Source organism: Tribolium castaneum, chromosome 4, assembly GCF_031307605.1.
Source record: "Tribolium castaneum strain GA2 chromosome 4, icTriCast1.1, whole genome shotgun sequence".
In the NCBI taxonomy this organism is placed as follows: domain Eukaryota; kingdom Metazoa; phylum Arthropoda; class Insecta; order Coleoptera; family Tenebrionidae; genus Tribolium; species Tribolium castaneum.
In genome coordinates, this window is record NC_087397.1 from 5,233,515 (window position 1) to 5,261,496 (window position 27,982).

Below are 27,982 nucleotides of genomic sequence, written 5' to 3' on the forward strand. Positions count from 1 at the left end.
TAAAGAGAAGTAATTGTGGTAGAACATTTTATTGAACCATTTTACAAACTCAATTACAATGATAAGAAAATACTTTATTAATAAAAAATGAACACATAAAAGTCTTAAAGCGGCTGACAGGTGCCCCCGAAAGCCCTCTGTACGCCTAAAAACCCCAAAATGATTAAAAATGCACAATTATCCAACAATAGCTTACTCAAGCCACAGCGATTGGCGCAGCTGAGATGACTCTCATTAGGATAAGTAACCCCATTATTTCCACAAATCGGGTTGTATTGCGGTGTCGTGGGGCACTGCCTTATGCACGCACTGTACGCTGGCGACGGCGTCGTCGTCGTGGTGCCACCCCCAGCTTGCGTAGTCCTGGTTGTCGGTCTTGGTCTCGGTGCCTGCGTTGTGGGTCTGGGTCTCGGTGCTTGTGTTGTAGGTCTTGGTCCTGGTCTCAACTCGTTACCAGAGAAATTACCGTCCTCATCGCCCCACGAAAACCCCTGTCTTCGAACCCGTGGCGATGCCGACGAGTGCAAAATCAAAACCGCTACAAAACTACAGTTGGAAACCAGAAAATTTGAGTAAAACTTTACCCAAAACGAAGAAACCTAGTTTCACAAACATTTCGAGATAATACAGTGACCCAGCACTGAACGATGAACTTTGCAAGAATGCTGTCTTGACCAGTATCGCCTTTTATTTGTAACTTTGATCTGGGATTACCATTGACTGTCTAAATAAAGTTTTTGCTTTTCTTTGAACTGTTCAAGAAATCAATATTTGATAAGGGGAATGTAAAAACAAACTGCGGCTTGGAGTGTGTGTGGTTGAGGTAATTTTGCATTTTAAACGTCAATAAACAACTCAATTTGTGTATACTTTATTATTAGTGCAATCAGTTAAATAATAATTGCGATTAATAGCAAAATAATTCAATTTTGCAATTATGTGTAATATTGGTTGCCTAGCCACAAAAAAATTTGCTAATTTTACAGTTTTTTTGTGGTCATTAACCGCCCACAGAAACTATTTTTTATGTTTTAGCGGTGGAAAAACCACTACTTCCTTTCCCACTTTGAGAAAGTATCTCGACTAGTGACTAGTCAGTGCCATAAAAATGCGGCTGTTTTTTTGAGGGGATTACCCGTTATTGATTTACTATAACTGTAATTTGGCAATGTCAGGGTCTCCCTGACCATTCATTATAGAAACAAGTTAGTTGTGTGTTGTCGGTTTTTACTCTTACCACAGGTTATTACTAATTCACGTTTTTTATTGAAGAATAGTTATTTGTTTGACAGGGCACTAAAGCTGAATTTTTTATCACAAATGTGAGGTTTATTCTCCAAAGCGATATACGCGTACTTTTTTACATTTCATAATAATTTGTAATATATTATGCAATCAAAATTTGAGTAATGACTAAGTCCGGGAAAATTTGCGAGCGATTTGAGAAAAAAACGCGTTCTGATTTATGTTTTATTGTAAATTGAGAGTTGCATAACAATCAGGTGCAATGTAACATTTTTCTAATGTAAAGTCGCCAAAACACATCAATTTGAGACTCAGTCAATAAATTAAACAAATTCAATTCATAATAGTTGCTATTTCCTATAAAAAATCTACACTAGGATAAAATCGTATACTATAATTTTCAACAACAATACTGAAATAATAAGAGCCTAAGTTTAAATACGTAAAATGAGCTGGGTATACCATGTCGTCAGCACTCCCCCGGTTTGACTTCAGCAAAATCTACAACAAAAACTGTGTAAAAAAATTGGTGGAAAAGTGGTGACTTACAAGTGCCGTATTGGCAGTAGGCCAGTTCCGCCATACAGCGATTTTCGAAGGTTCGGGGGAGTCCCGAGTCGTCTATGCCACACACAGGTCCAGAATCCATGTCGCACCCTTGCCCCAAACAAGCCGGCATAAGGGCATTGTGGGGAGGGGCGGCGTCGACTAGTATTAACCCTTGAAAAATAATGATTTGAGTGACAAGTGTGGAGATAAAATTTTGTAATCGAATTCTTTAGTTATTTATTGCTTCCTCCGCGCTGACAGTGCGAGATAAGTCGAAATGGAAAATTTAAAAAATTTCAGATAAAACTAGCCCCGATAAAGTTTTAGGTTTGGGGAGAAATAGCGCCAATAATAAATAAACAAAAGGTACATACCCAAAACAAAATAGAATGCGTAGTGTTTATGCTTCATATCCAGATATGAAGACGCACTAAAATCGGTTATTTATTGAAAATATTTCCGGTGGAGTTGTCACGTGGCTTGTGAGGACGAAATTATAAAACAAATCAATTTAAGCGAATGAAGTATCGTAAGCTGTGCTCTTCGGAACAAATCATTGACGTAATAATGAGAATCAGATCAAGGATGGTCTTAATCAAAATGGTTAAGCATGACTGTCAAGACTATTAAATATGTACCAATAATTATTCATTCTGATAAACTGATATATTTGACGACTTCCAACTTATTTTTAGAATATGACTTGATGTTTGTTGATTTTTAACCATCCAATTTTAAGTCTTTTATTAGAACCAATTTAGATTTTTTCACCACTGAATTGAAAATCAATCAATAACACCACCGACCAGATCCGAAGAAGCCTTCTCACTAACCACCACTTTTCCTGAAAAAATAAGATAAATTCAGTGTGTTCGAATCTCGGGCCGCGATTGGCTGAACCGGCCCCAGACCGGCCAATCACGAACCCGGACCGTGCACTTAAGTCACCTCAGTTTTCCGAAATGATAAGTCCGTTACGTTAGCAAAATACAAACAATTTTTTTGCAATTATAACAAATTGCATTCGTGATAATCGACCGATATTTTCATGTATTATCGCTGAATTTCTCCGAAATTGCCCCACATTCGGCGCCAGAATTTTTATTTTTAGTTTGGAGGAATCCTAGACGTGACTAAATTCGCAATTATTTTTCATTGGTATCAATTTGCATTATGCAAGTATCATTTTTGCTGCGTGACTTATAAATTGGAGTCAAATGTGCATTAATTAGCGTCAATACTCCGCTTTGGTGGTCGGCTGATTTTTTTATTATTTTGTCATTCGTGAATTTTATCGCTGGGCCTTGGTATGCGGCACATTTTTACACTGGCGAGTGATAAATCCGTAAATCACAAGAACATTCATTCATAACTAGAGCGACATAATTATGCAAACTAATGCAGCCTGCATAAAGGTCAGCGGATCGGATGTGTTTGAAAACACGAGCAGAAACAGCGAATTCTGCCACAAATTTTATTCAGATTATTTTAATCCAATGACAAACTGAGCATTCGGAGAATTGTAATATTTTATCGAATTCTGTGGTTTCCTGAACTCTCATCAGCAAATGTTATCTTTCTTCCGACAAAGTGGTCCACTTCCCCTTCGAGGAATTTTCATTTGCTTCTGTAAATTAATTGAACTGCGAGCTATTTTTAAAACTACTGCGGAAAACTATGCTTCTAGATAACAATTTACTGATACTGATTTACTGATCGGTTAAATTCGTACTTTTTTTGAAATCTTTTTAAAATATAAAAAAATAAAAGTTTTCTTGTTTTTGTTCAAATCAGTTTTTTCTCGAAATTAAATAGTCAAAACATTTGGGTTGCTTCAAATTTTTTTTTCAAGCTCATTATTACTCGTGGACCAGCCTGTATAGTTTGTAATGTTGATTTATTTAAAAAGTTTGTGTTAAAATATCTGCAAAACACGGTCCATACCTGGGGCCCGGTGGCCCAGTGGTATAAGCGCCACTTACGGCGAGGGAGGTCGGGTGTTCGAACCCGGATCAGGGTAAGAATTTTTCTATGAAAAAAAGTGTAGAAAAGGTAAGTGAAACAACACGTAAACAAAAATAAGAGATTGAGAGAACACATAGACGTATAAACGTAAAGCGGAGCATAAAACTGACAGAAATAAGAAAATAATGCGGCAAAAGGTAAAAATACGTAAAAGCGCTAAATTGTAAACGTAAGAGCACATCCTAATAAAGAGAAAATACCTTTTGTTTTGAGAGAAAAAACTTTGTTTATTGCATAAGAAAAATTTATACGGATGCTTCGCCTTATGATTCGCTCTGCCACTCTAAAAATTCTTATTAATATTATCTATTGTTTGTGAGACGAATATTTATTTTTCCGTTTTTTGCGATTATTTAAGAAACTGTTACGTCAGCGTTAATTACAAGTCAAACATCACTTTTTTGTTTGGCGATAAATGTTCTGCTAAAGCGTCAACTTTCTCCGAACTTCCTTATTGAGTTATTGTTATTGCTGTTACCAAGTCAAGAAATCAAACAAACATCGAAAGCTGTAAAATATATTTGTTCATAATGAAAAAACTTGTACTCAGATTTCTCATACAAAGCGTTGAGAGAAACAAATTAAATTAAAAATGCACAAATACATGGAATAAAATCTTTTGGTGCAGCTGGTTTTACGACAGACGAACTCCTCCACCACCTGGACATTCGCCTTGACTTTGAATCTTCAAATCTGGAAAAAGAATCGGTTATAAAGCATCAAACAAACCGCGTTTTATTTATATTCAATTATCTTCTCGACCAAAACAAATATTTTCGAAAGTGATATAAACATTTATCTGTCGGTGCTAAAAATTAAGTAATTGCGAAGCTGGAATAGACCTTGATTATGGCTAACAACACAATTCGCGATAATTGCAGGAAAGAGTTAACACCGGCCTCAAATTCCTCCAAGCCAATGCAAAATAGACTTGATTGAATTAAAAATAATTACTGTTTCCGGTCTCGCAGTTGTAGTTCGATAAGACACATTCGCTTCCGAAAGATTTGTTGTTTTTCGCACTGCCATCTCCGGCACAGACGGGTTTGTAGACGTCTCCGCAGTCCTTGAGGCAGGGCTTCTTCTTCAGGGCCGCTTTGGTGGAGCCTTTGGCCGGCAGGGCGAAGCTGGAGGCCACCACAGCGACTGTTTTGCCAAAATGATTATTTTTTCCAACAAGAGGGCGACTTACCAAGCACTACAAAACAAACAGCAAACTTCATGGTGCAAATTTACAGTTGGGGGAGCTCACGACCTTTTATGTACTGCCCCCACTTCGACACCTTCATTTTGCATGCAAGATGATCTCATTACGAATTCAATTCTTTTAATTAAATGGATGCAATGACACCAGCCGGATAATTAGCCAATTGTTCAAAATTTGACGAATCCAAACAAAGTAATCTGTGTTGGTAACAGGATGCGACAATTTCGATGCCTGTTTCAAAATCAAATAAATTGAGATAAAATAAAGAGTGTTGATATTTTTATTTTGACCTCGAACGATTCCTTTGACATTGAATTCAAAATCTGATTGGACTTGGAACTGGGAACGTCACTAGACGTGGAGAAAAATACGATTTTTTTCAAGGACATTTTATGCATTTTTTTTCGATTTTGGTCAATGCTTTTAATTCAATGGGGCAAAATAAATAGTTTTTGGTTTCAGATAAAGAAACTTGATATGATCATTGGAGAGTTCACGTAAGTCAAGAGATACTACGACTCTCTTAATAAGGTTCGAATGCAACCAACTATTACAACTTAAAAAATATACTACTGTCTAAGTTACTCTCATTCCCTCATTAATTTAATTAAAAATGTTTGTTTTGGGAACAGTTCATTTGCTTTTCAAATGCGGGAATTGTGATCAATAACAATAAAAAATGTATTGGGTTTGGTGTTTTATAATGAATAATATGTGAAAGGTTTTATTGACCCCACTAATCATTAAATTAAACTACCATGGTACTGATACAAAAACTGTTAATTTATTCTAGATTATTCTATGATAAAAGTTGCGAAAGAACGATAGGTGACCCGCTGACACTTGCGTATTCACAGTTATCTATACTTAAGTTCGCTTTCTGTATTAATTAGTAATTAAATTTTTTGTTTTGTTATTTGTTTAAAAAAACATTCAGCAACATTAATGTATTTTTGGTGGTCTACATTAAGGGTTCAAAACCACGTCTGAAATGACAAGAAAAAATGCAATATTTAATTAACTTGTTGTTTATTGTATTCTTTGGCCAATTACATTATTGCTGATTAGAAGTAGTTATTAATGAATGGATTAATTATAGCTTATGGTAACAGGATAGAAAATTAGCTAAAAAAGTTAATTGATACGAGCAATTTTCATTCATTAAATCCAAGAGCAAAAAAAATTGTTTAACTCTTAATTATTTTTTTAATTTCTCGTGATGTTGTAAACCTTCAAGCACCATCGCAATGAAACAAAAAAGTTCAAGAGCAGACAGTTTCGGATTAGTGTATGAGTGTATTGTTTGTTTATTAACAAAAACAGTAATACTTCTATGATCTATTCACGAAAGATAAATTTCGTAACGAATCCCGAAGTTCAATGACACAATTTCGGATCAATGTCTTAAAAATGATAGTAAATAACGTTTTACTTTCTATTTGCTCGTAATATTTGTAAACTTGCCGTGATTTTGCATTGACCGATAAAAAATATCTAGCAAAAATATGTAAATATCCTCTCTATTCGTACATGTCGCACCATAACAATGAACCTATGATTGTTATCAATACGGTAATAAGTGAATAAACTTTACATAAGGCTTATCACTGCTAGAATTTATCAAACGTGTGTGGAAATTACAATAGACAAAAAATACGTTTCCGTATTATTAAAGAAAATTATTTATACGGCGACGTCTTGCGTGATTGTAACACGAGGTTTACGTTCTAATTTTGTCGTAAAAGAGAGTGCCCACGCAAATACGGAAACATCCCGTACTACATATATGGGAGCACAACAACCCGGGATATAAATATTTCATTGGAGTGACCCTGAAATCGCTCAAAGGAAGTGCATTCGCACGATTTAAACAACGAACAGATAAGGTAATAAGAAAAAAAAAGATTAAATTAAAAATGAAAAAACAAAGTTAATAAAATTAAAAAAATATTGACAACTAAACATATTATGTTTCAAAACTGGCAGTTAATACATTCATTTTTTTTTTATTTTTAGACTTCTCTCGACCACGTTCTTAGCTGTTTGCAATGCGTTTGAATAATTTTTTTGTTAGTAACATTTTAAGGTTTCTTTTTAATAACTAAATACTAGATTATGAACACTATTTTAAAAGCAACGTGTTTTGAAATTAAAATGTTCCAACAAAAAAAAGTTGAATAACATGCGAAAACGCAAGTTTTTGGATGTCTAGGTGTAATAAGGACAGCCCTCGAACTTTAAGCTTATATTTTCGAATTATTAATAACTATTCCGGTTAAAGTGAACTAAAAGCTTCTCTCTTATAACTCTATTATTTTTCAATGTTTCCAATATAACAGCAAGGTCACAACAGTTCGATCAGAAGTCTAAATGAAATATAGAATTATATTTTTAAAGAGCTTTAAGTAAGTCGGTAATAAATAAGACATGAAGAAAAGTTCTTACATAGAGATATTGGGGGGTAATAGTAAATGATTATAGTAAATAAAACACAACAAACATCTAAAACTTTTATTTACTTGTGAGAAAAAAATGTGTGAATGAAATTTCGTACAAAAAACCCAAATAAGCTCAAACAAACTGTATTATTCCATCCAACTTGTCGCCAAGTGTGACAATTGCAACGTGCCAGGCCTACCAATCGAATTTCCTCACCCTGGGTGTCCGTATCTCCTACACATCCATCTAAAAATGAGCCTTCACTGGCCACAATCTCAATCAATAAAAGCGCCTTTATTATGTAAATAAATATGTGCGAATCTGGTTGCCTATGCGAACGACCTAAAGTACCCTAATGATCTCTCTCGCCATGACCTAGTTTCGCCAACCTCGCGATTTAAATAAATTTCCATCGAGCAACCCAACCGCGGGCTTTGCCCCGGGCCTGGCACCCTCCAGCGGGCGCCCATCGCCATGGTCGCGGGCCCATGTCCACCGTCCCATCCGCGCGCTTCCGCAAGCCGCCATCCCTCGAAGCGGCGTTTATCGACCTTACCGTGCGAGAGCGGTTCTACTTCCCGGCATGCGCACTGGGCCCCGGAGCCGATTGTGGCTTTTTGAATCGTAGAAGGCATCGGCCCGGAGCCCCCGGAGTCCCGACACCTTCCCCGGCGAGCACCACCTGGTGGCGAACGTCACATGGAAGCGGAAACGAGATGCAGTAAGCGCGCGGCGAAATTCTCGTGTCCCCCCACCAGCAGTGTGTAAGCCACAGGTCATTCAACCCGCGCAGTCCCGGCGAACACAGCAGCAATGTACTCTCGTACATGGTGTCCTTAATTCATGGTACTTATTTCATATTTCAGATTCTTAAACAAAGTCGGCTTTTTTCCGAAATTTTCCAAAAATCGCGCAGCGTCGAGTGGCGAAAACTTGGTTTGTTATTACGTACAAGTGCCGGTGTGCAGTGATAACAGTTGAAAGAGCTTTCGCTTTCACGATGGAACTACACGCTGGACCAAGGTAAAGTCCCGGAGACGCGACAAGCGCCCGTCGAACAGCCCCCTTGATCTCTCTAACTTTGCAGAATTATCTAGCGACCCATGAAACCCCGCTTCCCGGATTACTCGATTGCCAAACACCCAGCGAATCAGAGTGCCGAAAAAAATGTGAGTTTTTTTTCCCAAAAATCGATTTTTTTGCTTCGCCAAAGTACGTAGCATAGCATCATTTTTCAGTCGATTGTGTTTGAGCTTTCAAAGGTCATCAACCTCGCTTAATGTAGGTCAGTAATGGTGGGCGTCTACACGACTTGCGCAGTCAATTCGAAATGAGCAAATGTCATTGCAACTTCTAATTTTGTTATTACACTTTTTAATTGATCGAAAGTTTATTTATTGAAAATTATGTTGCGTAACCGGAGTGCAAGTGAGCGAAAAATGCCACAATTCGTCAACGCGCGCGATCAATATTTAATTCATAAAGCTGGGCTATTTATAAAGGCGTTCAACCACCTTTGCGCTCGTGAATATTTTGATAAAACTTATCAGTTTTTGGACAGTGTGAATGACTCCGGGTCAATAAACTGAAAATTTCTTTTTCATTTTTTTTTCAATTTATGACATCAGCGGTTTCTTAATGTCATTTGAGGCATTTTGCAACGCAAGGTGCGAAAATTGTGACACTCCCAATGTGGGAAATAAATCTATTTTGATTATTGGGAAAAAACTCGATAGAAGCTGTAAACAAATAAATAACGAAAATATTTGTTTACGGATCATTTATCTCATTAATAATGCAAATAATTGCTTGTTTAGAAACAGAAAAAAGGGAAAGTTCATTAACTGATACCCAAAATGTATCGAGAGTCTAAATAAAAACGTGCTCATGAACGTAGGAACGTCAAGTCTAATTTACCAGTTTTTGTAAATTTGAATTTACATTTTATGAGAATCGGTACGATTGTCTACTAGACTTGGAGCGAGTTTGAGAAAAAAAGATTTTCTTGAGTTTTTAGAGTTTTCTATCAAAAATCCTAAAAATTCTCGAACTTTAATTCGCAAAGAACCTTTCAAATATAGCTTACCAGACGTAAAATTGTGCGCTGAATACAATTGAATAGTTTCAAATGCTCTATAATACATAATTTTCCAAAAAAAGGAAGTCTAAGATCGTTAAAAATCTAGGCCTAGTGAGAGAGAGAGAATTGTAGGCACTTTTCAAAAAAATAAATTTCGTAGAACAGCTTAGTACGTAACTTATAATACGTAAAATGAACCGTAGATTCGCTGGAATAAACCAGTTTGCTTTATTAGTTTTTGAGTTATGATTTTTTTTTAGAAAAAAAAATACCTGTGTATATAGCCTGAGCGTTTGCATGGAGGCTCCGGGTTTTCATAGATAATTGTAGAAGCATTTTGATGTTTTTTTTAATTTTTGCTCTAAGTCTTATAATTTTTCATTTTTTAAATTTTCAATTTTTTTTCTGTTCTCAATTACGCCAAAACTATTTGAAAAAGTAGAACTATGTTGATGCAGCTATATATGAAACGGTACGAGGAATCAATTGACGTCAAAAAATCGCCAAACTTTTGATAGTTTTTAAGATTTATTTTTTTAAATTTTTATTATTTTTGCTATGGTTTCCTATTTCCCCGAAAACTATTAGTCGGAGAACAATGATTTTCTTGAAAAAAATAGATAATTAAAAGATCTTTCCACTAAACTTAAGTGGATTACGTATAAGAGTTCCGGAGTTATTGCCCGATAAATGCTCCGGGTACCGAAAATTGACAAATATCTCGACAAAAACGGGAAAAATCAAACATAATAACTTTAAAACAATCGACTTTTTTCCATTTGTGACTTTTCGAACGCTGATTTGAAGATTTTTTATTTTTTTTATTTTCTCAATTACCTCAAAACCATTCGAAAAAGTGGAACTACTTTGATACAAACTTATGTAAAATGATCCGGGGAATCGTCTGGCGTCGAGGAAATTGCAATCTTCAGGATAGTTTTCACATTATCAAATTGTAAAAATTATCAAATTACCTATTTTTTCTTTTGGCAATTTTCTCCAAAAATATAAGTCCATAGACAATAATCTTTTTTTTAATTGATAGGTAATTAAAAGAGCTTTTCAACGATAATACACTTAATGGGGTTGCGGCTAATAACTTCGGAGTTATTGCCCGATAAATCCGCCAGAAATCGTCCAAAAATTCGGCAAAAATCGGCAAAGTCAAACACTTTAAAATCAAACTAATAGCGTTTCATGCACTTTGTAGGCCTCTAAATCGTTCCAAAGTCGGTATTCTTGACCAGGTTTTTATTTCGATTTAATCACGACAAAATCGTTACAACAAAATGAGTCTCAACGATTAGGTTTATGTTTCTTTGTTGGAACAGTGTGACCCAGTTTGAAAGATAATTTCATATTTCACAAAATTGGAGTTTCCAGACTTATCAAGTAGTCAAAATAACTGATTGCCGCTTTAAAAAGTCGATTATTTCCTGTGGTCGAATTTTTTCACCAGCTGCGTCGCTTTTCGTCTGGAAAGTCTCGGCTCCTCCCGCTTATTTCTGGGAATTTTTTATTTATCTTGGTGTAGAGTGACCATCGGTTCGATTTTTGCCAAGCGATGTCGAAGAGCCCGATTACAAAAATAGCATTATGGAGTCCACGTGGCCGGCGTGAAAAAAGTAGAAGACAATGACTTTTGCACGGGAAACTTTCCCTTCTGCATTAATTTGGGAATTTGAGGTGGTTCATTGCTTCGTGACACGAAGGGGAAAAAATTGTAAAACCAGTCGGTGAATTAAAATCGAGCCCATTTCGTATTGAAATCAATGTAAAACACATGTGGCTGATTACATATTTATCAATTTATCTATATGGGGCAGGTGACGAATATAATCGATTGGTGAACTTTGTGGTTTTTTCGAATTTATTCCGACCTCAATCTATTTGTGCGTAACAAATAGGGGTTGTTGTAACCCGGAAGGGTGGACAGTGTATCGGAGCAAAGTCATCTTTACGTAAGTGTAGTTCAGCATTAACACTTTCACTCGTTTCACTATTGCTCACAGACGTTGAAGTATGCCGTAAGGTTTCTAGTCACGACAGACTATTCAAACTGTAACTTTCACTCAGTGCTCTTCCTTATGGTGCTTGCAATTACTGAATGATGCTTGCGGTTGCGATTTTTTCCCCAGCTTTGCGCCCTTTCTAATCAAACGGACCGGAAACGCAAAAAACCCCGCGGTCTACATAAATCGCGACATTTACGAATGCAGGAAACTGCAAAGTTCTTGATTCGAGTTGGCTGGGAACGGGCGAAGATTTTACGTAAAGCGCCGCACGAGCAGCAGCTTTGACGCATCATTCCGTTTGCGGTGCAGAACTGTTGGGGTCATTGTACGTCCTCAAAACATGACCGTGTCGAGTCACTTTCCGTAAGACGCGTTTTCCGTTACTGAAATTAATTATTTTTTTATCGATTTAAAATTTAAACTATTCGGGTATTCCGTTGAAACGGGACTCGGTCGAAAATAAACGACGACGATTACGAATTATCGCTTAATTTAATTTAATTTCATTGAGGTCACGGGATGACGGAAGTGCATCGCGTTGATGGTCACATGTTCCTAGGATTTTTGTCGTCCTTGTATGACTCGGTTGGTAGCATTGTCAGCGTTACTATGTCAGGAAGGCTAAGTGCCGCGTCCTATGACGTAACGTGCCCTTGAAATGAGAAACAAAGACCCTCAAAATTGCAAAGGTCATTCGATTTTTCAGCAGGTGGGATGGGGCGGTTCAGGGCTGAACAGTTTTAAGTTTTTTTTCAAAATCTTTACAAATTCACAAATCGTCACGTGATGGTGAGGCAAAGCACCACTCAGTTTTGTGGTATAGAGTCACGTGACTTTGAAAAGCCAATTATAATTCACACCCTTTACAACTTCTATAATTTACATACCCACACGTTACAAAAACTTGTTTGCAGATTTTTTTCCTTTTTTTATAATATTCAGAAATGGTTGCTAGAGTCAGCTATGAAATGCTATGAGGGGCAACTATACACTTTTTACTTCCCCTTACTAACCACGCCACTGTGTTTTGTCCATTCTATCTTTTAAAAAAAACTCGATTTTTAAAGTTAGTCGGAACTTCACATCAAAAATTGTGTTTAGTCCTAGATAGTTTTTTTACAGGCCGTTTATTATTTTTACATAGAAATTATTATTTTCACTTAGAGTTAGGTATTTCCATCTAACGTTTATTATTTTATACCTAGGATTTACGATTTTTACTGTACTTAGCGTTTAATTTTTCCCCTATTTTTTTCTACCTCTTATCTTTTAAATTATCAAACTAATTGTTTTTTCTGACGAAAAATTTGATCAATTTTTGCTGATATAAAAGGAAAATTTCTCATTTGTATCTTTTTATATCGACAAATACCTACAGAATTTAAGTTACATTAGGAAAAAAATAGTTTTTAATTGGGTTTCTCCACATTTTTGGGATGTTTTTAAGTTCCATTCGATTAGTCAAGCTCTCACACTAAATTAAAAACAACCTAAAAATAATTAAAGCCTGTTGGTGACAAACAACACACAAATAGACGAAGTTAGCCCCCAAATGTTAGAAAAATTGGCTCATAATAAAAAAATTGTAAACTTTTTTCTACTGGGCGTTTGAAGATTCCAGCGTCGACCTCTTGCACTTGGCGCGTCGATCGATCATTCGTCCACGAAAAGGTCCCCTAATCTCTGTAAAAAATCCGAAAGTAAATTTGGCATTGAATTCGCAATAAAATTCCATTGGCGAATATGACCCTTCTCTTGAAAATGTTATTGTTGCATAAGAAAACAGTTTAAAAATATATGCCCGCGAGTATAATTTATGTAAAGACGTAAATTTCGTCACGGCATGGAGGGCATTGGCCCCGTGCTATCTGATGCAAATAATTAGCATTAAACTTCAAATTATCATCTGACAAAGACCTGCAGAAACCGGGCCGATAAATAATTACATAAACGAAAAAACTTTTACTTTTAGAAAGTTTCAAAGTTCGCGGGAATTGAGCGGTGCCCTGTCAGGGTCACTACTGAAATATTTCGACAAAAGTGTGGAGAAAGCTGGGGAAAAATCCATTAGTGGTTAGATAATTGCGCGGAAAAGAGGAAATAAAACTGAATAGAAAGTTGCGATAAACAGCCAAAATCGTGCAATAAGAACAATAAGAAAAATCTTATTCAGCGAGCGTAAAAACGAGATATTTTTATCCACGTAGAAATTTACGTCGTTGATAGTTTGTTGAACTTCTCGAGGTCGGTGTTTTTATATTTTCCGAAGTGGACGCAAAAGGGGTAGCATTAATCTTTATTATGCGATCATAATTTGGACGCTCTTGGCGCCGTATGTAAATAAATTTCGATTTTTTCGCTTTTAATAAAACAATAACATCAACAAATAATCGCCCAAGGTTATCGTTTCCTTGTAAATAAAATGACTAAATAGGCAACCTTCTCAAACACAACTATTTTCTAACAAACATCCTTAGACCGGCTTATCACTCAATTTTTTCGATGATCACTTTTTACGAAATTTGTTCTCGGAATAACACCACGCAATTGTTTCCTTATTATTGTGGAAATTTTATCACAAAAAATAATACCAATACCAAAGTGCCAAAACATTTCTCTATTTTTACGTATCTCTCTAATTCAGGAAATACTGTTTTATTGCCACTTATTACATTTATCTTCGACAACAATTATATATTTTCTAATACTGCACTTGTCACCTGTTACCTGTCAAGACTTAATTTAACGTTACGTAAGGCTAGTCATATCACAGTCTTACGTTTACGGAACAAATTGTGTAAACGATCGATTATTTCCATCGGTGGTAAAACAAATCCATTGCTCATTTTTACAATTCTCTGTTTTATTTCACAGTGAATTACGTTTGACTAAAAACAAACTGAAATTTTTGAGATAAATCAAGTTTTATAACAGATACTCGTCAATGATTCGTTTAAGGTTGGATAAACCAAACAGAAAATTTCATGGTCAGAAGTCAATGGAAATGGTTTTTAATTCTTTTAATCACATGATTGCTAAATGAAAAATTGAGCAGCACTTTCTGCTGTAAAAACACGTGAAGATGGGGAGCCAAATATCTCAGCAATTGTCTCAGTAACTGATTGAAATGAATTTACAAAAACAAGGCGCTAAGATCAATTTCTCTGAGACCTTAAATTTAATTGAGTACTTAAATTTATTGTATGATTAATTTTCTTTAAAAATTACCTTTTTTGCAGACCAGTTTTTTTAATATAACTTTACAGGGTCTGCGCCTGTAAAATGCAATCAACAATACATTTTCCCGTACGAACTCGATTACAATTTTTTTTTCATTTCAATTTTTGTATACGCATATTTATTAAATACGTACCTATATTAGACAGAGGTATTTTAAACTTTTGTCGTAAAACCTACCACATTTATAAAGATTTTAAAACATGTTTGAGAAAATAAACTGATTTTCCATTTACGACGTGTTTTTAATCTCGGCCTCGATAAAAAAATTCCTCTAATACGTATTTTTACCTTCTTACGATTTTTCAAATTTCAAAAAAAATAGACAAATTGAAAAAAGAAAAATAATAAGAAGTAAATTTTTTCTTAATGTAACTAAAATTCTGTAACCATTTGTCGGTACAAAAACACACAAATAAGAAGTTTTCCTTTACGGAATTTAATAAAATTTGAACAATTGTTAAAATTTTGCTTAATTAGCAAAAAAAATTAAAAACATAGAAAAAATTACTGCAGTTCGTAAAGTTACGAAAGAGAAATTATTCTTTCGCCTTTTTTAATGAGAGGTAAATCCAAATTCTATTTGGATTGTGTAATTTGTGTTTATTTAATCAGAACATATGAAGGTGAAGGTACTTTATAAACCTACACCAAATCCAGAAGTATTTCGAAAATGGAAAAAATATTTTTTCAAAAAAGTACCTACCTTTTTCTTTTTTTTACTTTTTTTTCTTACGAGTTGTTAAAAAACACGTAAATTATTTCGTTTTGATAAATAAATTTTTAAATTAAACGAAAAAAAATATACCTATGTGTACAAAATGAAACCAAAAACTCAAAAAAAATAGCAAAAACTTTCCTGATTTGAAATTTCATTCCAACAAAACTTCCAACTTACAGAAGTAAGTTGTTCATTTTTTAATGTAGGTACCTACTTATTAGATAGGTATTATTTTAATAATTGGATAAACAAATCCAGTGTCTTTAAATAAAAATACAGAAAGATAAGTTAAAAAATACCTACTTTAATTAATGTTAAAATAATAATTCCTGCTCTAGTTAGCTTGCTTCGTGGAATGATAAATTTGTCAGTGAAATAAAATGAAATAAAATAATGGTATAGAAAATTTCGAAAAGTTTTCTGGAGTTTATCTGATTTGTTAAAATGGATATTTGTGTGTCAAATCGTTGATTGATGAGTCAGCGACCGGTTAGGGCCTTTGTGGTCCACCCCTCGTTTGAAAAGGGGCGTAATCCCTTCAGCTTCAGCAGCCAGTGGTTCGTGAGTATGGCGTCCGCTGTAAAACTCCTCTCCGATTGTAAAATTCGTGTTAAATATAGTCTCAAAGTACGGCTGTTGTTTTTGTCGGAGCGTTACATAATAATCCAGGATTGAACATGTGCTCGTAAGTCTCTTAAGTTTTCTCGAATTTACCGCGCAACGAATCTAAAACGATCGTCCTAAATTTCATTTGTGTATAATATTAACTCTGTAACTGCAAATAATAGCTTCTATAATGGCGTCCGGATTGCAACATTTGTCCTAGATGCGGGTCATTGCTATGTGAGAGCAGCGTTCCCATTGAAATCGAAATGTAAGGTCGTGTGGTGGGATTCTCAACATTCTATACTCAGCCAATCACAAATTCGCTCTATGTGAAAATTTTCCAAATTTGTTGCATCATCGGCAGCCTCCTGACCATGCAGAAATTTTCACCTTTGCATGAAATCAAAGCCTGTCGAGGCCCGGTGAAAGCATGCCAAATATTGCACAAGACTGAGTTTTTCGGTTTGGTTCTCTAAGTTTAGTTCCTGCAAAATGACCCGGACGAAGGAGAGCGACAAATTCGGAGATGGAAAAAAACTAAGCCGGAAGAACGGACGAAAACAATGAGCGATTTCGAATTATTTGCAAAGGTTTATGGGAAATCGACGAGATTTAGACGGCGTTTAGAAAGGAGGGAAATTATATAACGTTCACATAACACAAGAGCAAATTTTATTTATTCGCATAATTATTCCGCTGCATACTGTTTCAAACTGAATTTATTATCAATTAACCACTTTATGGCGACATTTTATCTTACACATGTTAATTAGTCGAAAATAAAACTTCAATTTTTACTTCGTGTAATAAAAAGAAAATAAAACTGAAAGTGTTGACTCAATTACCAAAGCAAAAATCCAGAGTACAGCCAACGGCAATGATAATGTACGCAGCGTGCACCAGCTGCACTTATGGAATGCTCCAGGAATTCGAGATTTTTTACACGCTTTTTTCGCATTAGTCGAGAATTTCTTAAATCAAGAGAAAGAAAGTGGCGCAATTAGACATCTTCCGGCTTAAAAAAAGAAAGAATAGTTTGCTTTTGTTTGCAACAGGAAAACACTTCCTTAAGAAAGGTTCAACAATTCTTGAAAATCAGTGAATGGTGAAATAAAATAATACAGCAGAGAGAGAAGAGATGTCTTGACCGTCCTTCTCGTGATGGGGTGTTAAATAATAGCCCATTTGTAAAGGGTGTCGTAATATTTATATTTATAAAAATGATTTCAAAACTATTTTTTTTAATTTTAATATTTAATCAAAATTATAGTTTAAAGATTAAAGTTATTTTTTGTGTGTTTTTTTATCCTATCTAGTTACAAATTTAATATTGTTACTGTTTTTTACCCGTTTTTACTATTTTTGTTAATATTTGGTAGGTAGGTATAAAGGTATACCTATAAGGTATAATTCAAAAAAATTGATTTTTTTCAAAATAAATATTTTATTTTTACTCACTTACCAGTTTACAGAAGTTCTATTGTAGTATTTTTTAAATATCTATTACAACTACAAATGGAGTAAAATAATGATGATTCTATGATTGTATTATTCTATAAACTAAAGTAAACGGAAAACTTTGTACCTAATAATATCCTCGTAATTTCCAATCAGAGATCATTTTCTACGAGATGTTTTATTAAATCTTCGTCAAAACTTGGGACAACAAATTAGGTATTTGAAGTAGTAGGTATTATTTAAGCAATAACATGTGGGAAAAAGTTTTCTCATGGCATTATTCCGGGTCAAGCACAAAAATTGAATCAATTACTATTGAAAATTTGGCGTTATGAAGTGGTTTCGTCACAATTCTTTTGTTTATTGTTGTTAAAATCGATTCAGTGTTGTATTTTTTGTGCAACTTTTCGCATCGAAATCTTGGATTATGTCCAAATTAGAATATCAAGTCGGTCCCCTTGTGCGCAGTAAATCCTGCAAGTCCTCGAAACTCAGCAAAGTATCGCTGAGGGTCAACCAGAAAATAAATCCAATCTAAACTCTCGTGCAAAAAATCACTTCCGTCAGTTCCTCCTTCCGACCAGATAGTGACCTCCGTGTTATCACTCAGCTCAGCAGCAGTACCAGCGAATTGGTTGCGTAATTCGGAGACTTCAACTCCGGGCCAGGCCGCAACATCAGATTGTTATTAAAAGAGAGAAAGCAGGAAACGGCGTGTATAATATCCGAAAGTGAAATTGTCGGCTTTCCATAGCGGCCATAGCGTCGGTAGCGTCCACCATTTTACATAAAGCGTATACTTTTACCGTTGAGGTGATGTAGGTCAACTTTCTCTTCGAAGTGAAACCGTCGTTTTTTCGCACAGTTCAGGTGAACAACCTCTTGCGTAAGCATTGTCCTTCCTGTGAGTGCGAGCGGCCTTTCAGGACTGATGGAGAGAGCCGTCTTGCGATGCTGAAGATGGCCGCGGCCCCACTCTACACTATCAGACTAGTGCAGCTAGTGCAGTCGGATAGTTCGTGCCCTACTTTGTACCTGGATTGTAGCTGTTTCTGTAGTACAACTTTTACCGTTAGTGAACGCGGTCGCTCGGTGACCAGTGAGTGGCCTATGAGGGATTATGACCGATTTTTGATCGCTTGATGCGAAAAAATGTCCTCGCTAGGTGAGATTTTCTCGATTTTCGTCACCTCAACAAATGTTTACCGAGGGTACATTGCCTCCATTCCCCGCGTTATGTAAGAAAATTTTGGCATAAGGTCACTAGTGACGTCACGTGAGGGAAATTCGCGACAACCATGACCTTTCAAAGCGTTAATCATCAGGGTTAAAATTTTCTGGTTTTTGAACCATGGCTGACTCACGGGCTGGCAGATGCTAAATGTATTTTTCTTTGAAATATTTATCGTTTGCGAGTAGTGGGTCTAATTTTAGAGATGCTAGTTGAAGAATGGTTGGAATTTGTCAATCAAATATTTTATGAATCCCTCGATTCAAGCAAAACAAAATTGCGACACGAGGTTAATGCTATTCAACTTTTGTTTAGTATTTTTTTGGTGTAGGTACCACTCAATGGAACCTTGGAAAGGTGTGGTAACAAACCGCAAGACCCGCAAACATATTGACAAAATATTTTATTCTTATCTAAAAATCTTAAAAATTCGTCCTTAATAAAAGATAAATGATAAGGGGTAACAAGTACTTCCCATTGGTCTGAAAACACCCAATAAAGTAGACAAAAGTATTTTGAAGGAGGTTCGATTTTTCCAGGATTAAAGTCTCAGATTTATATTTCAAGGTGGGAAAAAATTATACACAGTGCGCACCAAAAGTCTGGAAGGCAGAAAGGTTCCGACTTTTCGTTTGTGTTTAAAAAAATGGAGGAAAATACCTATTTTAAAACTGGAGCCAATTTTTGCGCTATAATGATATTTCTATAATTATAAGTAGGTTACACTTGTTAAATTTATTGTCATTTTTTTAAATACAATATTGGGCAGAGACAAGTGATCAAAACTATATTTACATTGCAAAAATATTTATTGTTCGCGGTAGATTATACTAAAAATTCCAAAAGTGAATTTTTTACGTAGATATATTCGGGAGTTTTAAAAAGTTCGTATATAAACCGAGGGCCCGAAGGAAAAGTTTGAGGCCTTAATCCTTCTGCGGTCCTTGTAGCCTTTAACATCACGTGGTGCGTTAGACTTTGCGTCGTTTAAAAAAGTCTAAAAAATCAGTTCTAACGACAGTAGAAATCAAAATAATTTTGTGCCGTGCTAGCGCAAGGCTTAAACTTCTAATTATTATCTGCATTATTTATTTGCGAGGATGATGTAAATATGTGAATAAGAGCGTCAGATTTATATTTTCGATTGTTTTGACTTTTTATTCGATAGATGTTTTTGTTGTGGTAGCGTACACATTGGCGGAGTAAACGGTACTTTAATTTCCCCTATTTGGCCAATGTCTCTTATTTTTAGTGAAAATATTTTTTTTCAGGAATTATGACCCTTACGCGTGCCCCGTGTGAGCTCGACAAGATGAGCCTCTTCCAGGACCTGAAACTGAAGCGAAGAAAAGTGGATTCACGTTGCAGCAGTGACGGTACGCCCCTAGCCACCCTCTCACCTCACTAGCTTAGTAACAACCCACCCCACAATTCATAATCAAAAATCAAAAGTACTCTAAGTCGCTTTTGAACAAAATTAGAGTAGGCAGCCATCAGCAAAATTTGCTTTTAGGCAATGTCTCTGTCCGCTTCTAGGCGAATCTGTCGCCGATACTAGCACATCATCGCCAGATCTCGTCAGCCCTTCATCTCCTAAAATGTCCGAGGCGGTCGTGAGCCCCCCCAGCCCCGACTCCACCCCGCACCACCCCCCGGAGCCCACCCTGGACAGCGTCTCCAGCCGGCTGGAGGACTCCGGCGTGTTCGACGGCGGGGGCGTGATCCGCCCCCTGCCCCGCTCGCAAAGCCCCCCGCTGCCGGCGCCTGCCGCCGGCCCCCGCCAGCCCCCGCGGCCCCACAGCTCCCCGCACAGCCCCGGGATGGCGCCCCCCGAGCCCCGCTCGGTCATCATCAGCCCCCTGTGGAAGCAGCGCATCAACGGCGTCAAGCCCGAGCTCATCGGTGGCAGCCCTGCACGGCCCCCGGGCGCCGCCCCCGCCAGACAGACCCCCACCGTCATCATGGGGGAGGCCGGCGGCGTCCGAACCATGATCTGGTCGCAGCCCGAAACGCCGCCCCACGCCACCACGTCCTGGGGGTCCGCCCCCGAGGAGAGTGCCGCCCAAATGCTGCTCAACTTGGGACAGGACCGGATCCGGCCCGTTGCGAGGAATGTGCCCCCGCAGGCGCCCTCCACGGCACACTTTGCCGCCGCCCCGCTCAACATGGAGAGACTGTGGGCGGGGGACTTGAGGCAGCTTCCGTTGAGTCAAACACCGCTGAATTTGTCGTCGCCGCCCCCGGTTTACACTTCGGGGGCGGAGAAGAATGTCGGGGAATCGACGAGTGAATCGCAAGAAGCAGCTGAAGAAGAGGAACAACCGATGATTTGCATGATTTGCGAAGATAAAGCCACGGGATTGCATTATGGAATTATTACGTGTGAGGGGTGTAAAGGATTCTTCAAGAGGACGGTGCAGAATAGAAGAGTTTACACTTGTGTGGCGGATGGAAATTGCGAAATTACCAAAGCCCAGAGGAATCGATGTCAGTATTGCCGGTTCAAGAAATGTATCGAGCAGGGAATGGTTTTGCAAGGTGTGTACACACTATTTTTTCTACCAACACAAAAATATGCGTTTTGTTGAAAGTTTTTGTATCCCAGCGGTTCTCGATTTTTGCGACCCAAACTGACTTTTCAGGACATATCGGTAATAAAATGTTAGTTTTTTTAAGAAACAGTTTAATAAATGAAAAAACACACGACACAATAAAATAAGACTCAATAATGGTGCTATAAATTTAACCGAATGAGATTTTAAGATGTGCGTTTTTGGTGGTAATTTGGGGGCTAGTTTTTGTGGTGAAATTGTTGTTGTTTGCAGCCGTGCGAGAGGACCGAATGCCTGGTGGAAGGAACAGCGGCGCCGTGTACAACCTATACAAAGTGAAATACAAAAAGCACAAAAAGCCCGCGTGCAAGCAGCCTCCAAAAGCCGCCGAGAAGAACATTTTGAGCCAACAGTTCAAGATGGAGCAACCATCCAGTATTCCAGCGAACCTAGTCAACGGGACCATTTTGAAAACGGCGTTAACCAATCCGAGTGAAGTAGTTCGTTTAAGGCAGAGATTGGACAGTGCAGTTAGTAGTTCGAGGGACCGTAATTTCTCAATAGAATACTCTTTATCGATGATAAAAACACTTATAGACTGTGATGAATTTCAAGATATAGCAACTTTACAAAATTTGGACGATTTATTAGATCATAATACGGACCTGAGTGAGAAACTTTGTCATATCGGTGATTCTATCGTTTATAAACTTGTGCAATGGACGAAACGACTTCCATTTTATTTAGAACTACCTGTTGAAGTTCATACTAGACTTTTAACGCATAAGTGGCATGAACTTCTCGTTCTTACGACATCGGCGTACCAGGCCATTCATAAAGCGGGTGACCAATTAACTACCATCATCAAGACCGACTTCAACCACGAGGTAAATACAATTTTCCCCGTCATTGACAATGCCCGTTTATTTGACCCAAATTGATAACTGTCGAGACAAATTATTTAAAACTTCAAGTGGGTTATCGAAAAAACCAATTCACGTTTCATATTTTAGTATAATCTAGTGCAATATCCAGGAAAAATTAGAGATAAGATAAGGGAACAAATATTTATGTATCCGCCTCTATACGCGACATAAATAGAAGATCCTAAAAATAGCCTTGTTTTTAGACGTTTTATAAAATCATGGTCACAAAAATGAAATTATGCGATAGCGACTTCCTTTCGTCACAAATAAATCTCTGAATAATTTCAGGTAGAGACAAATCTGTGTACATTACAGAGTTGTCTGACGTCGATGATGGGTCGAGAAATAACGATAGAACAGCTCCGGCAAGACGTTGGGCTAATGATCGAGAAAATAACCCATGTTACATTAATGTTTCGCCAGATAAAACTAACCATGGAAGAATACGTGTGCCTTAAAGTAATTACAATGTTAAATCAAGGTACTACAATAATAATTTTCGTTAATTTTCAATAAAAAATTGTGTTTGTTTGCAGCTAAACCTGCCAGTAGTTCCGGTAATAGTGAATTGGAGAGCATTCATGAGCGATACATGACGTGCCTACGTGTTTACACACAACATATGTATCCTCAACAAACGACGCGATTTCAAGACTTACTAGGTAGATTACCAGAGGTAAGTCTTGGCTTTCTTGTGTGATTGAAGCGTGGCAGAGTGAAAGTTTGACGATTAGCTGTGTGATGATAAATTCACTGGTTTTAAAAGAGAGTGAACGAAAGCGAAATTCGAGAGAATGGTGTGCGCGGCCTAGAATGACTCAGATTTGATGTAACGGTAAAAAGCGAAACGGTGGGCTTCGCCGGAAAGAGCAAACCAATGACGAATGCCATTTTCAAAGGAAATGACACGGATTTTCGATAGAACGCGACAAATGTGCCAAACTTAAAACGGAAATAAAGACGCAAAATTGCTTATGCATTTTCGTAAATAGCCAAAATATTTCGGTCATCTTATTTTCAAAGAAAAAATAAATATTTTCTGTAGCTTGTTAGAAAAACATAAAATTTTCATTTATTTCGGCAAATTGTATGCTAAAAATTAAAAATGTTAGGTTTTCTGCAAGCTATGGTGATTTAGGGATGACTAGAAAGAATCCTTATCACAGGTCTGGATATTTCACGAAATACAATAGTTTTTATTTTATTTCTTTGAGTCATTTATTCTGGGCGTATTTCAAATAATTATAACACGAAAATGGTAGGTATGTACTTTTATGAACCATGGAAGTATTTTTTCTTATAATCAACAAAAATCAGAAAAAAGCTCTTTAAACAATCATAACATATCTGAAAATGAAATGTGTTCGGCAAACTCTATGTCTCTGCGTATTCAATTTTAATATTTTCACGTGTATTTTCTGCATTATTTCTGACAAAAGATTCTGTTTACTCCATTAATTAACACAGAAAAGCTGACTTTCATACAGAATCCACAAAAGTACCTAGGTAATCCCAGGTCACGATATCACACGAACAGCAATTATTTTTATTTTATTTCTGTCAGTATCCTTTCTGAAAAAAAACTTAAATAAAAATGCTTAAAAGGTGCTGCAAAAGTTCGCAGTTTCCAAGGCAATTTTATAGTTATTTATCTTAAATTAACGTAAAAAATGGGAAAACATTTCCTGTTTCGTTAACTGTACTAAGTATAAAGCATTTTTATATCACGGCCAGCAAATAAAGAATTATATCGAAAAAATCGTTGTTTCCTTTCTTAGAGGTTTTATTTATATAAAATTCAAAAAACATTTTTCCAAACAACTCAAAGCTAAGCATTAAAAGAAAAATCTTCCATAAACAGCGACGAGATTTGTACTGTTACTTTACCACGTCTGACAAAACTCTCAGAGCAGTTCTAAATTAAAAAAAATACAAGACAAAAAGTGGAACCCTAGCTGTGCTAATTTCGAAAATCAATCGTTACACAGTGAATAGTCATTATCTTTAAAACTGTATCAACAGTGTTTTAATTTGTCGGTCAATGGAACTTTTTAGTGAATTAAGTTTCCGCCGTTAATGGATTGAAAAAAGTTGTTTGTTATTGTTTGCTAATAATAAATATAATAATAGATTGGTGGGAAAAGTTATTTTCTTTGTTGCCCGAAAAGTGAAAGTTGCCCGACCCACAGCGGATCAACAAAAAATTCTAATTAAATAAGTGTCGAAATGTTATGAATTATTTTAGAAACGTCGTCTTTCGTAATCTTTCCATAATGTAAGGAAAACAATTCACTCTCTCAAAAAAAAATCATCCTCTTGAAACAACTTCATTCGTGCAGATGGTCGTGCAATAATCGCAACACTCCCTTTCTCTCAACTTTTCATAATTTTAAAAATCCGAATGTCAAGGTCAAGGCCGTGCTTTTCTCCTCGCGTAATTACCGTTAGTATACCCAGTGAGCAAACAAAGTGAGAAATAACCGAGAAACGGTGTTTGGTGAGGGCCATTTTAACGCATCGTGTAAAATGGCGGGTAGGAGCGGCAGAGGAGGAGCTTCAAGTGATTTGCCTCCCTACTGGCGAACAGGCGCCACTTTCTGGCCTTGTGTTTACAAATTCATAAAGGCTTATCTATTTTATTCCCGTAAAAATGTGCCACTTCCATTGCGATAAGTGCGATATGGGCGTTGCAATGACTGGTCGGAATTATCGCTGTTTCATTCGAGTGGGAATTAACGCTCCATTTTGAAACCCAATCAGTTACAAATTATCGCAAAGGCACAGATTCGAGCGAATTATGAGTGTCGCCAATTATGCATTCGCCATTCGACGCGAAAAATGCAACGTCATTATTAGATTGCACGAAGGAGAAAGTTTTTTGTAATGCAATTTTTACAAAAAAATGCCTTTGGCCACGTTATTTCATTTTTGTATTTTTTTGACTAATTGTATGCCGTTTTATTTTAACAAAATTGATACATTTTTACGCTATCAATGGAATTTGATAAGCGATCACCAAGTTAGGCAACTAGCTATACGCACCGGTGTGGTTTTTTAGTATATTTGGTTGCCTATATCAGATGGTTTTTGTGTTAAGTATCATTGATGACCCTTGATCTTATTTAATAAGTCTGACGGTTTGTTTGTTCCAGATACAATCTGCGGCATCTCTTCTTCTAGAAAGTAAAATGTTCTACGTTCCTTTTCTCCTAAATTCGGCGATTCAGAGGTAGTACACGAGTACAAGAAAATGTGTAGATAAGAATCGTATTTATACAGAAAACTAAAGATGTATATAATCGGTGCATATAGATCGGACATGAAATCACCTAATATAATTTGTTAAACATCTGATATTTATGTTTTAATGAAATGTTAATTGTAAATTATCTTCACGCGTATATGTAGGGAAAAGAGTATAATAGATAAATTATATGATTTTAAATGTAAAGTGCATCGTAATCACTGAAACTGGATCTAAAAGAGAAAAAAATCAGATTTTAAAGCACTAAACTGTGTGCGGATGACCGCTACAAAAGTCTGAGTAAGTTGCCTTCTATTGGTTGTAAAATGGCGTACCGGAAGTGAGGAAAAGAGCACTTTACATCACAGTTCCTCATCGTGGTGGAATAAAAGCCGGCTTGCGGTGCGCCACTGTTACAATATCAAATATCTTATATATTTACATTAGATGATTATATAAAATAAATGTAATAATAATTGATATGACAAGTCGTGCGGTAAATGGGTCATTTCCGCACGGCTAAATACGATGTCGTATGTTATGACTGCCAATTTTGTACGTAAGTTACCAGTGCAACCAAGTATGTGTACAAATTGTCGTTCCTTTGAGTTTTGATAAGACTATTAATCTTTTCATGTATACAATATGAATACTATACAACTTTTTTATATTTATTTCGAAAGATGGCTTAATGAAATTCTCGAACCATTCATAGTTGTACTTACAGAACAAACGAAGCAGATTTTGCTGGTGCCCGTACTGTTTCTTTCGCGTTACTACAAAGAATAAACCATTGCAGCAAAAACTACTTCTTTTGGGAAGATTCATACGATTACCTGATGTATTATGCATCGTCTTGAGTTACCGTTATTTTGTTAATTAACATTAAGGTTATCTGAGCTTGTTTATTAGAAAATAAAGCTGATTATTATTGTAAAGTGTGTTTTATTTATCCAAACAAACTCTTACATATATATCTTCTTCATAATCAACATACTTAAATGATGTAACACTAATTTACGTTCTTAGCCTTATCAAAAGTCTTCCATTGGATTCAAGTCTCTCTCGGAAAATGTGACACTTAACAATAACTAACTTAATTAAAATCAAAGTAACAATAAAACCCAATTTAATTTAATTTACGAATTTCAACTAAACCCTAAAACCATAAATGCATTTTACTTAATACAATCCAATGGCGGTTTAGTCTTAGTGTGATTGGAAGTAGATGCGGTAGATTATCGTTGCCAATAGACCGAGAGTGACGGGCAAAATCCACGACTTGAACGAGCTGAAAAACAAAAGTTTCATTACCACACAAGGGCGATAACTGACACAATTTCGGGTCGTCCTTATCAATCAAGTGACCTTAGCAATTGTTTTTCGCAGCATACTAGAATCGCAGTTTGGTAAAAATCCGAGTACATAGTACACAATTAATCAACGCAACACAAGACATAATGTTGGGATAGATCAAACTATTTATCTGCGATGACTTTAGCTTTTAAAAACCGAAAATCACGCGAGATATCATTTGTTTACGCGTCATTACTAAGCGTTTAATTTAGCAATGCTGATTATCAGACCTGAACTATTTCATATTTTTCTAAAAATAACCACGTAATAATTGCAGTGCGAATCAGTTACATAATCGCTAATTGCACGAAAACGAGTTATCGAAATTCAGAAACAATCACGCAAGCGGCGGAAACAATGAACACACCTTTGTGACGAAGACGACTGGGATGAGCTGCTAGACCAATCGACATTTTTTTCTTTGACCGGTTTCCTTTCCGCTTCAATGAGTTCGCCGATTTTGTACTTTTGCATGAGTTCACGTGCGTCACTGGAATGACCTACATCTTCGAAAGCCTCACTTCCGTCTTTCCCAGCCTGCTCCAAAAGCACTTCTTCGCCGCCCGGATGCTGCAATCAAGTGCACTGTCGTTAGCTTTGCCCCGCGCTGTACCCCGCGCCCAAAGAGCCAAATTAAGGCCGAAATTACCTCGTTGAGGAATTCCGTGACATCGTACACGTTGTTGTGAATGACGATCCAAGTGCTTTGGTTGTCGTTGTGTTTTTTAACGTCGGCGAAGCTGTATTGAGTCGTCATTTCGAAGGGGTTACGGAGCACCTTTCACTTTATTTCGACGAGAACTGTACTAAACTGTCAATAGGCGATTCTGGGTGAATTTGTTAATAAAAATCCTTGATCTTTGACCACTGACGCTGTAAAATTGCACTGACAATTGACAAATACGTATGTCATTGACGGGCGTACGAGCGAAAGCGCACCAGACCGAATTCCCAAGCGGCAGAATTTGGCTAAAATTAAATAATCCTCACCTTATACCCAACTATAAGGGGAGCGCAACGTGAGTATGGACTTAGCAAACAGGTCCACAAGTTCCGGTTAATTTATAACACGAAAATTAGCATTTGAAGCA

The 27,982-nt window shown here is 36.6% G+C and overlaps 4 protein-coding genes across 9 annotated transcripts; 1 reads left to right on the forward strand and 3 right to left on the reverse strand.

The window, feature by feature from the left end:
* Window positions 1–13: 13 nt before the first annotated feature.
* LOC100141718 (endoglucanase A) lies at window positions 14–2,897 on the reverse strand. 3 transcript variants are annotated; one of them, XR_010333724.1, is made up of 7 exons: window positions 2,743–2,897; window positions 2,169–2,638; window positions 1,795–1,965; window positions 1,708–1,746; window positions 585–1,657; window positions 197–538; window positions 14–145 (listed from the first exon to the last, which is right to left on the reverse strand). XR_010333724.1 is itself a non-coding variant. In XM_001815925.4 (3 exons), exons 1-3 carry the CDS (start codon window positions 613–615, stop codon window positions 105–107), a joined length of 414 nt encoding a protein of 137 aa, XP_001815977.1. In that variant the 5' UTR covers window positions 616–757; the 3' UTR covers window positions 14–104. The 3 variants fall into 3 exon arrangements, 1 of the variants encoding a protein (XP_001815977.1); XR_010333723.1 differs by having other exon boundaries at window positions 585–1,746; window positions 2,743–2,891; XM_001815925.4 differs by lacking the exons at window positions 1,708–1,746; window positions 1,795–1,965; window positions 2,169–2,638; window positions 2,743–2,897 and having other exon boundaries at window positions 585–757.
* Window positions 2,898–4,322: 1,425 nt separating this feature from the next.
* LOC663220 (uncharacterized protein) lies at window positions 4,323–5,170 on the reverse strand. Its single transcript, XM_969277.5, has 3 exons — window positions 5,012–5,170; window positions 4,774–4,965; window positions 4,323–4,512 (listed from the first exon to the last, which is right to left on the reverse strand). The coding sequence occupies exons 1-3, from the start codon at window positions 5,040–5,042 to the stop codon at window positions 4,454–4,456; spliced, it is 282 nt and encodes a 93-aa protein (XP_974370.1). The 5' UTR covers window positions 5,043–5,170; the 3' UTR covers window positions 4,323–4,453.
* Window positions 5,171–8,131: 2,961 nt separating this feature from the next.
* On the forward strand, window positions 8,132–26,473 carry Hr4 (Hormone receptor 4). Of its 4 annotated transcripts, XM_008202916.3 has the most exons (9): window positions 8,132–8,280; window positions 8,332–8,488; window positions 8,553–8,634; window positions 20,085–20,189; window positions 20,350–21,351; window positions 21,639–22,252; window positions 22,580–22,772; window positions 22,828–22,967; window positions 25,444–26,473. In XM_008202916.3, the coding sequence occupies exons 4-9, from the start codon at window positions 20,090–20,092 to the stop codon at window positions 25,522–25,524; spliced, it is 2,130 nt and encodes a 709-aa protein (XP_008201138.1). In that variant the 5' UTR covers window positions 8,132–8,280; window positions 8,332–8,488; window positions 8,553–8,634; window positions 20,085–20,089; the 3' UTR covers window positions 25,525–26,473. The 4 variants fall into 4 exon arrangements, with proteins under 4 accessions (XP_008201138.1, XP_008201137.1, XP_974320.3 ...); XM_008202915.3 differs by having other exon boundaries at window positions 8,232–8,488; XM_969227.5 differs by lacking the exons at window positions 8,132–8,280; window positions 8,332–8,488; window positions 8,553–8,634 and adding an exon at window positions 18,382–18,747.
* Window positions 26,461–27,792, reverse strand: LOC663141 (cytochrome b5). Its single transcript, XM_969201.4, has 3 exons — window positions 27,541–27,792; window positions 27,259–27,461; window positions 26,461–26,826 (listed from the first exon to the last, which is right to left on the reverse strand). Exons 1-3 carry the CDS (start codon window positions 27,646–27,648, stop codon window positions 26,745–26,747), a joined length of 393 nt encoding a protein of 130 aa, XP_974294.1. The 5' UTR covers window positions 27,649–27,792; the 3' UTR covers window positions 26,461–26,744.
* Window positions 27,793–27,982: the final 190 nt, after the last annotated feature.